We start from the raw sequence: 16,825 nt of genomic DNA on the forward strand, positions 1-16,825 counted from the left end.
CACACTTTCATATTAAGAGGTAATTTAGCGTAGACAATCTGCCTACTTAAGGCTGGGTTCAAAAAATCGATTCACGAGCCGATATTGATTCACGTTCAAAAAATACGAGATCGATTCAAAAATGTGTGGATTGATCTCTTCCAGGTGGCTATAGGCACTATTTTCTCAACCGCACAAGGACCGCTATAAAAAGCGGGTGCCGGCAAACGAAACCGAAACTTAAGAACGCGAGATGGCTGAAGCTGCACAGCTAAAATTACCACCTGGCCTGAAAGCTGATGTATGGCATTACTTTGGATTCAAACATTACGAGGACAGAGATGAAGTCGACAGAACAAAAGCAGTGTGCAAACTGTGCCACATAGAGGTAAAATATAGTGGCAATACAACCAATCTCCGCAACCACTTATCCAGGCACCACGCCGACACAGTTTCAGCTAAACCTGCGGCGAATCAAACTGCACTGGAGAAGGCATTTGGTGTTAAATTACATGCACAAACACATATGGGGATGTTCCTGTCAATAGGGACAGTTTTTACTTTAAAGTGACAATCCAGCAATATCTAAGTAAATCGATATCGAATCGGATCGTGACCTTATGAATCGGAATCGATCCGGGAAATCTGGATCGATTCCCAGCCCTATGCCTACTGATATATTTTTGGGAGGTGGGAGGAAACCCACATGGACATGGGGAGAACATGCACAGAAACTCAACACAGGTAGTAAACATGAGCTCAGGATTAAACCAGGGATTGCGGAGCTGTGAGATAGAGGTCTGCGCACATCTGATTTTTCAGTCCCGCTCCCGCCCGCGCCCGCATTGTGCAGTCCCGCTCCCGCCCGCAAATCCTGCATGATGCAGACGTTCGCATTATTTCTCAGGAAAGTTCTTGTCTTGACACAGCGTGATGGTGCCCCGCCCCCTACTTTGAGTGGATTTGAGCATAAATATCTACAGCTCACGTTCGTTATTATTTACCTTGTTTCTGAATTCAGCATGTAGTGTCTCTAACAATAATAATTAGTGCTGTCAAGCGATTAAAATATTTAACAGCAAATTGCACATTCTTGTCACATGAGAAACTATTGTAAATCCCTGATCAGCATAAAAAAGTGAATGGGCTTGCTTTGTACCAATTTTTTTTTTATTGCAAAGCAGATCTAGCAACAGAACCATGAGTGAACAGCTCTAATCAGAGAGACAGGTTACACAGTGCCGGTAGGCTTGACTCAATGCTATCCCAGAAATCCTTCCTGTAATATGCAAATATGGCCGCCTCTGATTGGACAGCCAAATTTGCATATTACAGGAAGGATTTCTGGGATAGCATTGAGTCAAGCCTACAGTCACTGTGTAACCTGTCTCTCTGATTAGAATTGTAGACTAACTCAAGCAATAAATCACTTCACTCATGGTTCTCTTGCTAGCTGGGTGTGAACGGCGAGTCATTAGAGTGATCAATGGATTTCCCGTTAGGGTGATCAATGGCAAATTTAAGATGCCATTCCTCACTCAATCTGACGATCTGACTCTCTCTGCAAATTTAGGCATCTTAAAATGTTTTTATTAATGCCAAATAAAATACCCAGCACAAATTATATATGATAGACATAAATTAATAATTTATAAATTTTATTTCAAACACGTTTATAGTTAGCGGGACTGCAGCTTATCACCGCTCCCGCCCGCGCCGCATATGTGCACTCCCGCTCCCGCCCGCATATGTGCACTTCCGGTCCCGCCCGCAATGAGCTTTCAAAATTTGTCCTGCGCCGCACTGCTTTGCGGCGGGTCCCGCGAGTCCCGCGGGAGTGCAGGGCTCTACTGTGAGACATCTAACCAATCAGCCAGGAAATGTTTGGTATCTAGTTGTAATAGAGGACAAATCTCTCCCTAAACCTATTTCCTAAATAAATAGACATACCCACAGTTCACAATTGCACCATGTGATTTCACTTTTAAAATAAAAACAGTTCCGTTGAATCGCAGAGAAAGTCCATATTTACAAATTGAAGTTCAAACTGCTGGATGTTATCAGTAGCGAAACAACCAGTTTTCCATTAAAGCTAGACAGCTTTTTGGTTTCATAAAAAAAAAAAAAAAAAATCGGTGAAATGTAGTTCCCTCTGAAACTTAGTCATTGTGATGTTTATTTCTGTAATATCTCAAAATATCAGGCCATTCTGTGGCTGGGAAGTTATTTAATTTGAGGGGATTCCCAAACAAATAATGCATGTCAAATCGCTCGCTTTGTGCAGTCAAGCAAACAGAGGAAGTCCGTGTGCGCATGCGCAGGTTTACCTTCTTCTTTTGGGTTTTACAGCATCTGGCATCTACAGTGTTGCATCACTGCCATCTACAGGTTTACCCTGACCGTGCACTGACAGTTCTATCATCCTGTCACTAAACGAACAGCTGATCACACAGAGGTGCTCGCTGACTACCGATATTTATTAGTTTGGTCCTGCGTTTCCTTTCCTTTGTATATAACGTAACGTCTCTTCTCACTTTCCGTTACTGTAGTCGGTTGTTCACATTTCATTCACGTCCTCCGTTTTTCTCTCCCGTTTCAAATTTGTATCCCACAACGCCTTGCACAAATGGGGAAAGCCCACCATGTGACGCGTGGTGTAGTATCTTGAATTGGGTCATGGTGAAGCAAGAAAAAAATAATGAAGAATTTAGGGCCATGTGGCCTTAAATTCATTAATTGTTCTCTTTAAAAAAAAAAAAAACTAAAAAAGGGAAGTCTGTGATTTAAAGTCAGTAGCTTTAGGGCACTAAACAAAAATAATTGGGTGTTGGGAAAATTATTTTTATGACCTACACTTGAAAAAGCTGAAAGGCAGTCCACCTTTAACTCCATCTTTATACTGCTGGAGGCATAGTGTGATGAAACAAGTTTAAATACAAGCACCAAGTGGCCAAATTTGTGATCGGAGAGTGCAGTTATTTAGTGTCGTAGCTGTAGCCACGGTTAGATTACTGTACGTCTGGGTTTAAATACCACCTTTTTTTTTTTTTTTTAAAAAGGACAGGAAGTGATACTGATCCCGACAGCTTCCTCAACGGTTATAGAGTATAAATTGCAGTAAGAGACCCTCTGTCCTAAAGTCTGTGTGAAGAACTAGATGTGGTTAGAGGCGGATTCATTGGTTCTGGATCCACTGATGATCAACAGTCAATGCCTTGAAATAACATTCTAGTGTTGCCAAAAATAATAATAGTAATAAATAATTATCAGAGATCTTTACTGCTTTTGCACACACACACACACACACGCGATACCTTCGTCATTTGAAATTAAACTCATTCACTGGTAATGTAGCAGCATTATGTTTAATCCGATGTAATGCTATTTGATATAAAAAAGTGAGCAGGTAGTTCAGTTGAGCGTGTTGGATACATTCGGAGACCAAGAAATTAGCCTTGTTAAGTACTACTAATGTACAGTTTGTCTGAAAAGTCAGGAATCAATGGAGAGCAAAATGTGTGCAAAACACATGTAACTGAGAATGCAGGAAGCACATGGGGTAAATAAAATACAGATGCATGTAATGTAGTTTTACTTTCATTGGTCCCTGCTTCCCCTCCCCCCAGACATCCTGCACGTCCAAGATCTTGTTCCATTTCACAACTTTTACACATTTCTTCCTCATTTCTTGCCTACGTGGTTCAGTGTGTATGGTCCTTGATTCAGCGTTTTTTCTTCAGTCATAACTTGGTGATGAAGCACATCCCAGGTGCAGACCCCGAGCTCGTCCTCCTGAACCACTACTACGAGGAGCTGGATGTAAGTATAAGATCATACCACAGCACTGTTAAATTCTCAATTCTGATCGATAAAGAAAAAAAGTTGATTAACTTTCTATAACGAGCTCGGAGCATAGCGTAGTGCAGCTGTAGGTACAGCAAAAACGGATCACTTACAGGGACTTGTACAGTGGATGCTGTGCATAATCCAAGACTGCTGATAACCAAAGAAAAAATATATAATGAAATGGTTGTAAAATCAAGTCAATCAAGTTGAGACATTAACATTAGTAGCATTTAATGGAAGGAATCTCCAGTGTCCGTGCTTTAACAGTCAGTGGAAAGCTGTAAGATTTCTGAAAATGGGGAAAGTCTGCAGCAGAAAGGATGACTCGGTAGCGAACTTCATTTATTCAATTTCATTTGTTCAGTTTGGTTTTATTTGATCAAGCGAGTGAATCGGTGAAGGCGTGACAAGTTGTAGTGTCGTCAAGACCACCTAAACCGAGATCCAAGATCAAAGTGTATTGAGACCAAGACTTTGAAGGGTTGAGACCAAGTCAAGGCCAGGACTAGACCAGTGTGTGAAGGGTTTAGCAGAGTGTCATGTTATTGGTCACATTTGAAGCAGGAAATATTACATCCAATCACAGTAACAAATGTTAACCAGTAAATCAGACAACGCACAGGCAATTTACTGAAATCCCTGCAGTTGTGGTCTTGAAATAAAATCCAGAGTTCTCCATGTCTGAGACGAGCTCAAGTAAAAATGGTCAATTCTGAGACCTTCAAAAAAGTGGTCTTGAGACCAGTCTTGAGTACTACAACACTACTGCGTGCAAAGAATGTAAAGTTCCTTCAGGGGCTAACGAACCACAGCAGCGTTAAAGAATGCTAAAAGCAGGAACAGTAATGGACGTTTTCTCCATCGGACTCTGAATTTGAAACTTAAGCCTTCAAAATGCTGGGGTTAGTCTGTCATGTCGCAGCTCACTACACTTGCACAGAAAAGCTAGTATTTACTCACCTTTGCATTCATATTTGACCAAGAAGGCAGCTATGGCCTGAAGGTTAGAGAAGCAGCCTTGGGCCCAAAGGGTCAACCGGTTTGATTCCCAGGACCGCCAGGAAAAACACGAGGGGAGTTGAGCGAAAGAACAGCACATTCCCCTTCCCTCTGTATCATGAGCAAGACACCTAACCCTCAACTGCTCCCCGGATGCTGTAGCATAGCTGCTCATTGCTCTGGGTGGGTGCGTTCACTGCTTCAGAATGGGGTTCTTTTCACAAAAAGAACATTGAAAGAGCTGCACTTATTTGCTTTTGCACCTTCGACACATGGTGGTGTTGGGGTCCCTCACCTACAGAGCACACTGTTAAAAAAAAAAAAAAAAAAAAAAAATCGAGTGAATTGTTTCAGACCTCCGAACTTTATGCAGCAGATTCAGCATGCCAGTAATCAGGTTTACAGATCTCTTCTGGCTGTTTTGAAAAGGAAATTGCACCAGATCAGATGTCTTCCAGACAAGTTCCTGGAGTCTCCATTTAGGCTGACACATGGCTGAATTAATTAACTTGACTGTAGATCATTTAAGTAATGGAGACCTCTTCAGAGGTTAAGATATCCCATCAAGGGAAAAGGGTGAGGAGAAGAAGACAAGGTCATGTTGAAAATCTGACTACAGACACTTTCTTAACCACAAGTTCTTGTTGGCACCACCTGCTGGACAAAACTCGCTTGAACATACAATCTTAAGTTTCTTCACATTATGTTCTGCCAAAGTACTTCAGTTCTCTACTCATTTTAGGGAATCATTTAACAAAACAGTTCCTGACATAACACGACCATTGGTGCTTCCAGTACAACCCTTATTGCATGGTTGGGTTCAGTGGTGTAGTCGAATCCCTAAACCTCGAGTCTGAGTCCAGTCTGAGAACAAGACTCCAACTGCACCATTTGACGGTGGCCGTTTCAGCACCATGTTCCTGAACATGACGTATGAACAAGTGAATGTGCATTCTCTGTCAGGAAGTGTGAAGTATTCGGTCAGAGATGGTTGGGAGACTGATGCAAGTGCAGAAGGTGTGTTTATTAATACAAATGAAGACAGGTAAGCAATCCAGAACAGCAGGCAAAATTGTAACAGGCAATAGGTCGAGCGAAGCACAAACAGGTTATTGATCGGCAGAATCAAAAATTAGAAACAAGAAATCAGGGATCAGGAAACCAAACAAGGAAATAAGGCTCGGTAATGTGTCAGCAACACAACTCAATACTTCGCAAAGTGAGTGTTTTCACAGTCTTTATATAGGCACGCCGATTGTGCCTTAATCCTGTGCAGGTGCGAGTTGTTTATTGCGCACAAGAGTCCGCTTGATGCGTGCACTGTCCAGAGTGCATCCGAGAGTCTGATACACATGCCAAGGCACGCAGGTGTGACACTCTTGCACAAAATTAGTGCAAAAATCAATGTAGATATAAAAATCTTATGCCAAATTATGGCAGGTTGCAAAAAAATAAAGAAAAAAAAAATCAAGTCTTCATCTCCAATTTGAGTGAGTGCAGTTGAGTCACGAGTCCTGGACTCGAGTACTACAAGCCTGGTTGTGTTTGAGGTAACAGTGCAATGGGCCTGGTGTACTGATTTTATGAAATCATTATGGGAACTAGAACATCTGGACCCATTAAAAAAGTAATGCATCCCAAAAATCCAAATCTTAGGAGCTGAGTGATATTTTGTGACAAGACGCATTGCAATGCAAAAATGTGAAGATCCTGGAAACGTGTGATAATTCTGTTAACAATGCATGTAATGCAGTTGCACCGTTTGAACACCAGATGTCCTACTCTGTACAAACCAGTGTTTTAATATATAGAAAGTACAGTGATCATCAAGATGGTAAGCCCAATAGCTTTGGGTTGCAAAGCAACATGCATGTATTTTATGGTTACATGACCATACTATAACATGGTTAAAAGAGCTCTTCAGTCGCTTCCAAACAACACCACCATCCCAACACCTCTGTGATCTACAGTGCCTGAGGCCAAGTTTACATTAGACCGTATCTGTCTCGTTTTCTTCGCGGATGCACTGTCCGTTTACATTAAAACGCCTGGAAACGGGAATCCGCCAGGGTCCACGTATTCAATCCAGATCGTGTCTGGTCCGGTGCTGTGTAAACATTGAGAATACGCAGATACGCTGTGCTGAGCTCTAGCTGGCGTCGTCATTGGACAACGTCACTGTGACATCCACCTTCCTGATTCGCTGGCGTTGGTCATGTGACGCGACTGCTGAAAAACGGCGCGGACTTCCGCCTTGTATCACCTTTCATTAAAGAGTATAAAAGTATGAAAATACTGCAAATACTGATGCAAATACTGCCCATTGTGTAGTTATGATGGTCTTTAGGCTTGCCATCCTTCCACTTGCAAGTGGTAAGTGACTTGCGCACAGCGGCTCAGTCCCGAATCACTGCTCGTGCACTTCACTCGCGCGCTTTGTGAGCTGCGCAGGGCCGGAGTGTGCACCCTCCAGAGGGCACTCACTGTTCAGGGCGGAGTGATTTGGAGCGCAGCCGCTGAGGAGGAAGCGATGAGCCGCACCGACACATTTCAACTTACGTGCCGAATTAGTCATGTGATTAGCGTATCCGTGTATTGGCGTTGCTGCGTGCACGCTAATCGTTTTTAAAAACGTTAATCTGATGATCCGCTGATACGGTCTAATGTAAACCCCACCTGAGAATGAGGCTGCAGGAAACCGGTCATTTTAGCAGACTTTGGAGCTCCATTTCTGCTACAGAGCCTATTGTTTGTTAGTTGTTTTCAGTCCTTGGGTCAGACACACTGTTTAGTCAAGAAAAATATGGGGACGTTACCCCCCCTTTAGTTATCTTTAAGCTGTAGCAAACCTTTTCCACACAAAGCTGCACATTTTGTATTATATAAACTTTTAGAAAAAGGAGTGTCTTTCTTCATTCAAATTTCATTAAATTTGAGAATAATTATGACCAGAGTGTACTTTTACACCATTATCTCCATTTCAGGAAGATTTGTTCCAAAATAAAAACGGATCTCTTGAGCAAGACCCTGCTTGTTCTTGTATTCCAAGAGCAGCTCAAGACAGGGAGGAAATAAGTGATATTCTGAACTATGCAGTTTCCTCGAAATTCCTTAAAACTACCAGGATGTTTTCATTTTCCAAGTCTATCCATTTTGAAGACTTGGACATGTACTTTTTTTTGGACCATCTTCACTCTCTTGCTTTTCCTTTGCAGCGCATCCCGCTGTCACACATGACCCGTACTGACATCAACAGTCTTCTGGTGGAGTTGGGCTTCTATAAAAAAGCACAAGCTGAAGATGAAGTCCCAGAGGAGTTTCGCTTCTCACCAGCAAAAGACAGCCCCTTCAAAGAGCATCACAAACAAGCACCCACAAACCATGATCTCCCAGAGGAGCCCCAGCCTGAGTCACCACACAAAGATTTATAGTCTTGAAATGTGGGAAGGGGGAAAAAATATATATAAATAATAATAGTGTCATTAGGGTGTGTTGTAAAATTTTCTTTTCCTCCCAGACTTATTATACAGCTGATAGTAACAAACCATTATGGAGTCCAGTTTCTGCCCACATGAGAACTGAATGATGCCCCAAACTGTAAAATCAGCTGATTGGTTTAGGGCTGATGAGCTATGTTCTTATTGGTGTAAATTGGTCTCTTTAAAAAAAAAAAAAAAAAGTGCTGTATAATGATGCCACAGAGATGAAATGAATAAATAAATATTTTTAATTGGAATTCACTGTGTATTTGATATACATTTCAAATCATTAAAGCAAAGAAGTGGTTTCTTAAAAGGTTTTAAAATCATACTAAATATTAATTTGCAGTGTACAGAAATGCTGAGTGAACAATACTCCTAAGTGCAAATATGTTTAAAAAAAAAAAATTCATAGCTAATGAACACTTTCCACACAAACAGCATGTTTTAGATCGTGAGAGTTAATCTGTAGTATATACAGTGCCTTGCAAAAGTATTCATCCCCCATTGGTGTTTGTCCTGTTTTGTTGTATTACAAGCTGGAATTAAAATGGATTTTTGGAGGGTTAGCACCATTTGATTTACACAACAGGACTACCATTTTAAAGGTGCACTTTTTTTTTTTATTGTGACACAAACCAAGATGAAAAAACAGAAATCTGGAGTGTGCATAAGTACACTTATAAGTACCAGATAGCAAAATGGAAAGAATATGTCACCACTACAAACCTGATGAGAAGGCCACCCACCAAAACTCTCAGACTGGGCAAGGAGTAGCCTGGGCCCGCCCATCCTAAGCGTGACGCAACACGAGGGCCTGTTCCGAGCTTAGTCTGGCCAGGCAAGCTATCTACAGCATTGCCAAGCTCCCGAAAAATCGGGAACCAATCAACTTTGAGCATCTCCAACGGCCCTGGGTAGAGGCGTGTTCAAGGCAGTGACGTAGTAGAACTGCGACCGGAAGCCATAGATTGTTTACAGAATCTATGCCGGAAGCGGTTCATTCACATCACGAACATGGAGCAGCGGCAAGCCTTTAACACGGCGGTAGATGCTGTATTGAAAGCATTCAACGGGAAGTTCTCATTGAAAACGGAGCAAAGAGCAGCCCTGGAGGTATTTATTGAAAGGAAGGACGTTTTCGCCTTGCTCCCGACCGGCTTCGGTAAGAGTTTAATCTACCAGTTAGCCCCGTCGCGTCACATACGTCAGAGGAAAGTGTGATGTGATTGGTTTAAGCTTCGTCACAGCCTTTTCTGGCTTCGACCAGTAGCAAACAGGCATTTCAGGGAGGCGGGTCAACCACAGGCTCTGGGAAACGGTTTGGCTTAATAGCTTGGCCAGACCAAATGCTCGGAGAGCTTTGAAGTCGCATTAGCCAGGCTAGGCAAGGAAGGCATTAATCAGAGATGCAACAAAGACACCAACAATAACGCTGAGGGAGCTGCAAAGATCCACAGCGGAGATGGGAGTATCTGTCCATAGGACCACTTTAAGCTGTACACTCCACAGAGTGGGGCTTTATGGAAGAGCGGCCAGAAAAATCACTGCTTAAAGGGATAGTTCGGGATTTTTGACATGAATCTGTATGGCATCCCCATCAATAGTGTCGTGCAAACACACTGACTTACCCCTGACAGCATCCTGCGAGTCCAGTTCTTGTCCAGTTTTGGTCCAGACGAAAGTAGTCCGGCAAGTTTGTTGGGGTCACGAAAGTAAAACGTTTTTCGTCTCAAAACAGTATGTGTTCAAAAGAGTGATATATTTGCATCACAAAACCGTTGTCAAATAAAAAGTCAGACCTCGAAATCGCTTGGCACTATTTTCTCTTCCTCGGTATCACTGCGCGCTGCCGCCAGGTGACAGCCACGGCTGTTTCATTCATTGTTTACTAGTGATGGGAATTTCGGCTCTTTTGGCTCTTCTTACTATAAGGAGCCGGCTCTTTCGGAAGATTTTTTATAATTATTTCTCATGATTTGTACATTCACATCGAGTACACATATCAGTGCAAATTAACACGAAGGGATTTACTAGACCAATTTATATCTGGAACTATTTTCAGCCACAGCACAGGCAAAGCACCGCTGCAGGCGCAAAGACACCGCGCAGCGCCTGAAAACGGGTGCGCAGCGCCTGAAAACCCGTTTTCAGGCGCTGCGCGGTGTCTTTGCGCCTGCAGCGGTGCTTTGCCTGTGCTGTGGCTGAAAATAGTTCCAGATATAAATTGGTCTAGTAAATCCCTTCGTGTTAATTTGCACTGATATGTGTACTCGATGTGAATGTACAAATCATGAGAAATAATTATAAAAAATCTTCCGAAAGAGCCGGCTCCTTATAGTAAGAAGAGCCAAAAGAGCCGAAATTCCCATCACTAGTAAACAATGAATGAAACAGCCGTGGCTGTCACCTGGCGGCAGCGCGCAGTGATACCGAGGAAGAGAAAATAGTGCCAAGCGATTTCGAGGTCTGACTTTTTATTTGACAACGGTTTTGTGATGCAAATATATCACTCTTTTGAACACATACTGTTTTGAGACGAAAAACGTTTTACTTTCGTGACCCCAACAAACTTGCCGGACTACTTTCGTCTGGACCAAAACTGGACAAGAACTGGACTCGCAGGATGCTGTCAGGGGTAAGTCAGTGTGTTTGCACGACACTATTGATGGGGATGCCATACAGATTCATGTCAAAAATCCCAAACTATCCCTTTAAGAAACCACTTTTGGAGTTTGCCCAACAGCATGTGGCAGACTCCCCAGACACATGGAAGATTCTCTGGTCAGATGAGACAAAAATTAAAAACTTTACGGCCATCATGGAAAATGCCATGTGTGGCGCAAACCCAACAACCCTGAGAACACCATTTCTACAGTGGAGCATGGTGGAGGCAGCATCATGCTGTGGGGATGTTTTTCATCTGCAGGGACAGGAAAGCTGGTCAGGACTGAAGGAAAAGATGGATGGCCCCAAATGCAGGGCAATTCTGGAGGAAAACCTGTTTGAGTCAGCCAGAGGTTTGAGACTGGGATGAAGGTTCACATTCCAGCAGGACAATGACCCTAAACATACTGCTAAAGCTACACTGGAGTGGTTTAAAGGGAAACATTTAAATGTCTTGGAATGGCCTAATCAAATCCCAGACCTCAATCCAATTGAGAATCTGTGGCATAACTTGAAGATTGCTGTACACCAACGCAACCCATCTAACTTGAAGGAGTTGGAGCAGTTTTGCCTTGAGGAATGGGCAAAAATCCCAGTGGCTAGATGTGCTGAGCTATTAGAGACATACCCCAAGAGACTTGCAGCTGTAATTGTAGCAAAAGGTGGCTCTATAAAGTATTGACTGGGGTGGGAGGTGTTGAAGATCTATACACAGTCCAGATTTCTGTTTTTCGTCTTATAATCAAATGGTGCTAACCCCCCAAAATCCATTTTAATTCAGCTTGTAATGCAACAAAACAGGAGAAACACCAAGGGGGATGAATACTTTTGCAAGGCACTGTATACTAGATTAGAACATCACCTGCTGTTATTTTCCTTATGAAGCTTATAATAACACTGTTTAATCAGAAGGTGCTGCTCATGAGAAGGCTTCAGATCACATCCTGTTTGGGAAGGAGGGAGAGAGACACTACATTTGATTCACTCTCCTCCATGTTCACAAAATTTATAGCATGATGGTTTGAGTAAATTACAAAAAAGACTGGCTAAGACTAACGAATAACATTACAGGATCACATTAACCTTTAGTATAGTGTTTTAATGCCATGTTTGTTTGTTTTTTAAATACTAGTTAACAGAAAGACAGCTTATTGGCACATTAAATGAATTCTCAGCTAAATACAGTAAAATGAATACAGCGTTAAAGTCAGCCCTGTAAATCCGTGTAATTTGTTAAATAAAATTATTTGCAGATCAGTCATCAAGCCAATAGTTACAAACTGCTCAAATACATATAAATAATAAAAACAGCTTTACACACTCCAGGTAAGCAGAAATCATCTTGGTTTAAGTTAAAAGGGAAAAAAAAAAAAAAAAAAAAAAAGGCTGGACCCAGGGTACGCATGGCTGAAACAGTTCCCTTCTGTCTCCATATCCAGGGTGAAAACTTGTATCACTGATGAGCCATTTGTCATTTTTGCGAATTATGTCCAAGTCAATTTATTTGTATCGCGCTTTTAACAATAGGCATTGTCGCAAAGCTGCTTTAGAGAAAAAGACTTTAAAACATATGAACTAAAATTTATCCCTAACAAGCAAGCCTGTTTATCCTTCAAAGCATTGTTTATGGATATAAATTTTAAAAAATTAAAATGCAACTCAGGAGCGTAAAAGCATAAATTACAGGAACACGCTGCTGTCTGTACATGTCGGAGAGGCTGAGCTGTGGTGGACTGCAGCGTGTTGTGGAATCTCCATGCTGAAACGGTTCTCCTACTATGGAGTGGAAGCCAGTCATGTCAAATCAAATCAAATCCGTAATCTCACTGGAGAGAGTCTGCTTTCAATCAGCTGGAGAAAACCAGAACTAGTGTTGAAGCTCAGTTAGTAAACTGGATCCGGTGAAACTGTTTTAGCATGGGGAGGCACTGTGAAAACGCAAAGCGGCGAGAAATCGTATCTGCACATCACGGCTCACGGCAGACTTCAGTCACTTGTGCCTTATGATCGAAAGGAGTTCAAAAGAAATTTCAAGTAAACAAAAGGGTGAAGCATGCAGATTAGATTCCTCTATCACAGACAGTACCACAGAATAAAGTTACAAGCCGTTAAAATATTAGATAAACTCGCGGCATGCCTCGGGCATAGAAATAAAATAAAAGCATCATGGCATGATATCTTTTCTGGGATTCCAAATAAAAGCTTTTCTTTCTTTTTTTTTTGCTAAAACAAGTTATATACATAGCTGACAAGTTTTTAAACCATCTTTTTTAATGCTCTAAAGTACTATTATGAATTATAGTACTATTCACTGATCTTTTGTAACATTTGACCGTTTGGTTTGTTACGGGTAAAATGTGGGATACGAGGAAAAGAATTAAGAGCAAACAGTTCAATGTTCTACCAAAAAAAAAAAAAAAAAACCCTGCTGGCATCAGCTTTCAGGGTGTTAGTGAGTGAGTGAGTAAGCAAAAGCAAGCGCTCAGTGATCCGAGCGTGCTCGACACACCATCTCGTATCTGCGCAGGTGATTGACCAGCGACTGCACGTAGGTGAAGACACACTTGGAGTCAGGCTTCTTGCCCATTATCATCATGTCCTCCACTTCCAACAGGGGCATACAATTCGCAAAGGCCCTGATGGGAAGAGATTGGGGAAAAAGGAAAAAAAAAAAAAGGCATAAATCAGATCAGAAAATGTAAAAATATGGGCTATACATGGAGCTTAAAGTGCTGATGACACGTATTTGACATCTTTGGCGATGTTTTATAACATAAAAAGTAATTCCCGATGATCCATATATTAATTCACGAAGGCGCCTATTTTACAAGTTATGATAAAAAACGCGGCTATTTGGGCAAATTTGACAGGGCTGCAGCACCCAGGAGACGAAAGAGGAGGAGGAGCTACATGACGTCGGCGAAAGAACCTTCCTCCTAACTTACCAGTTTGTTGTTGATGCGACAGGTGTTCAGTTTGTCATTATTAGTATTTTATATATATATATATATATATATATATATATATATATATATATATATATATATATAAAAATATATATATATAAATATAAAAAGTTATTACGCCTTCACGTTGTGTTGCCGGCTTTTGCTCCAAAACCTACAAGGATGGGGTAAGTTTATTTTATTCAAGTTTCCCAGAGATCCCGAGCTGCATGCGAAGTGGGTGAAGCAAGTCAGGCGCACTCGTGACAAGTGGGAGCCCTCACCAACATCCGTCCTGTGCTCTGAACACTTCGATTTGGATTGTTTTGACACCATTCCCAGCTTAAAAGAATCTCTTGGGTGTTCAGTTCAGCACAAACGTGTGTTACTACCATCAGCAGTGCCTACACAGTGTTGCCAGATTGGGAGGTTTCCCACCCAGTTGAGCGGTTTCAAGTGCATTTTGATGGGTTTTGAACATATTTTGGGCTGGAAAACTTCAGCAGTATCTGGCAACAGATACTGCTGACGTTTTCCAGCCCAAAATATGTTCAAAACCCACCAAAATGCACTTGAAACCGCCCAACTGGGCAGGATTCCTCCCAATCTGGCAACACTGCCAGTATTCCGGAGGGGGTCTACTAGTAGCTATGCCGGATCCAAAGACAGTCCTCCTGTCAGAACGTGTTGTGAAACGACATAAGATAAAGGTACGTAGAGCTATAGATTCTACATGATAATCATAAATGTAATCATAAAGTCGGCGTGATATCAGTCATGTATTTGCTTGTGAAAGCTTGCGGCTTTCATGTAACTGCCACCTAGCAACGAGAGGCAAAGGGTAAAGAGGGTAGGCTATCATAGATTCTATTCGGAAGAGATCAACACAATTCTAGACTCCCAGAAGAGGAAGAGCTAGCACTAGAGAGTTCACCAGCGTTTTCATGCACCATTTCCATTGAGTAGAACCAGAGTAGAACAGCCAGTGAACCGCAGCGTGTTCTTCCACTGACGTCACAACATGGCCGCGAGCCACGGACCCAGTTTTCTTGCGCTGTGCAATTAAAAGTTGGATATTTGCATAACAGCTTCTTTTCACGTAATTATAACAGAAATCTAACATGTTTGCCATGTTGTATAGTTTATTTAAGAAATTGCATAGAGTCATGTTCGTGTCATCAGCCCTTTAAAAGCATCCTTGGTTCCTTAATGTAACCAAGCAACAGGAAATTAACTGGATACACACATGCACATCTGTTCTATACAAAGTTGTACTAGATTTATGACAAAGCAAAGTATGTAAATAACCAAGTCAGCAGACATCTTAATAGCACAGCGCAGGGATTTGTTCATAAAGCAGGTGGAAACTTTTTTCATCCTTGATGAACCCCTACAAATGGAAATTAAACAGCTTTTCAGCTTGCCTGTTAGAAAAACAATGAAAAACAAGCCAGGCCACGCTGAAATGTTTGCCTTTTATATTTCATGAAGCTGACAAAGATGGGTTTTTATAGTGTTGTCTCTAAAACAGTAGCTAAGGCAGATAAAGCCAGTCAGGGATCTTTATTAAAAGAAGCGCTGCTTCTGTCACACACGACCCAAAGCAAGACCATGTTTGGGCGTCAGATCTTGGAGCGGCGCTCACTTTCACAAACACCAAGTGATGGTGAACGTGGCCAGACCTGCGATATGAAGTCATGCTGTTCACTGAAACTGACAAACAAAACTTTGATAAAGATCACCACAGTACAAGCTGAACGCGTACACAAGGCAGCCCTGATTAACAGCGCAATGCCTTTTAAGTTCCCTGATTTCAGTTTTAACTGGGAGTCCTGTTTCTTCAACGCTTCCAAATGCAACCGATCAGGAATGCGGTTTGTATTTGCACATACTCAGAAGCATGTCATTATAGACCCTCGGGATCTGATTAAAACTAGGGGCACTGGCAGTATTCAAAGCAGGTGTGCAGAGTGGCCACGTGTATCCTGCTTTCGTTAACGTGAAGAGGTGGTAGGTATGGTGCACAAAGGTCTCATCTCATTATCTGTAGCCGCTTTATCCTTCTACAGGGTCGCAGGCAAGCTGGAGCCTATCCCAGCTGACTACGGGCGAAAGGCGGGGTACACCCTGGACAAGTCGCCAGGTCATCACAGGGCTGACACATAGACACAGACAACCATTCACACTCACATTCACACCTACGGTCAATTTAGAGAGTCACCAGTTAACCTAACCTGCATGTCTTTGGACTGTGGGGGAAACCGGAGCACCCGGAGGAAACCCACGCGGACACGGGGAGAACATACAAACTCCACACAGAAAGGCCCTCGCCGGCCCCGGGGCTCGAACCCAGGACCTTCTTGCTGTGAGGCGACAGCGCTAACCACTACACCACCGGTGCACAAAGGTACAGAATGAATTCACGCTGAAAAGTTTAAAGCTGTTGTGAAGCACTAGAGTCTGAATCTGATCAATGCTCTACGGTAAGCAAGTTGCTACGGTTACGTTGTGCATTTCCTGGCAGAAAAGCTGTGATCTTGTTGGCAGATTCTTGAACTACATACATGAGCCTAAATATGACAACTGTATTTTTCTGTAAATAAATTGATACAGTAGTGTAATTTTATTTTTATATATATATATATATATATATATATATATATATATATATATATATATATATATACACACACACACACACACACACCTGATACAAAACTCTATGATGAGACCTACCACTGAAACAACCAGTGATGCTCTTAGAAGGATTTTTAACAGATTCATTTCATGAAGTGGTGGCGATCTATATTTAGTTTTACGCTCGAGATGTATTTGGGGGCAAGATTACTCAGAAACCCAGAGAAAGAGTATTACAACACCTTGTTACAGTGTGTCCAGGTACCGAGTGCT

The 16,825-nt window shown here is 42.0% G+C and overlaps 2 protein-coding genes across 3 annotated transcripts in view; one reads left to right on the forward strand and one right to left on the reverse strand.

The window, feature by feature from the left end:
* The window catches only part of selenom (selenoprotein M), a 12,761-nt gene extending 4,201 nt beyond the window's left edge, over positions 1 to 8,560 (forward strand). The window contains exons 4-5 of the mRNA XM_060907621.1: positions 3,720 to 3,798; positions 8,040 to 8,560. Coding sequence (XP_060763604.1) covers positions 3,720 to 3,798; positions 8,040 to 8,255 — 295 coding nt within the window. The 3' untranslated portion in view covers positions 8,256 to 8,560. The remainder of the gene's footprint in view (positions 1 to 3,719; positions 3,799 to 8,039) is intronic.
* A 2,416-nt stretch (positions 8,561 to 10,976) lies between these two features.
* The window catches only part of smtnb (smoothelin b), an 84,144-nt gene continuing 78,295 nt past the window's right edge, over positions 10,977 to 16,825 (reverse strand). For both annotated transcript variants that reach the window (XM_060906791.1, XM_060906790.1), the window contains exon 20: positions 10,977 to 13,606. The gene's annotated coding sequence lies outside the window, so the exon portion shown is untranslated. The remainder of the gene's footprint in view (positions 13,607 to 16,825) is intronic.

The sequence above is a fragment of the Neoarius graeffei genome, chromosome 24 (genome assembly GCF_027579695.1).
Source record: "Neoarius graeffei isolate fNeoGra1 chromosome 24, fNeoGra1.pri, whole genome shotgun sequence".
NCBI lineage: Eukaryota > Metazoa > Chordata > Actinopteri > Siluriformes > Ariidae > Neoarius > Neoarius graeffei.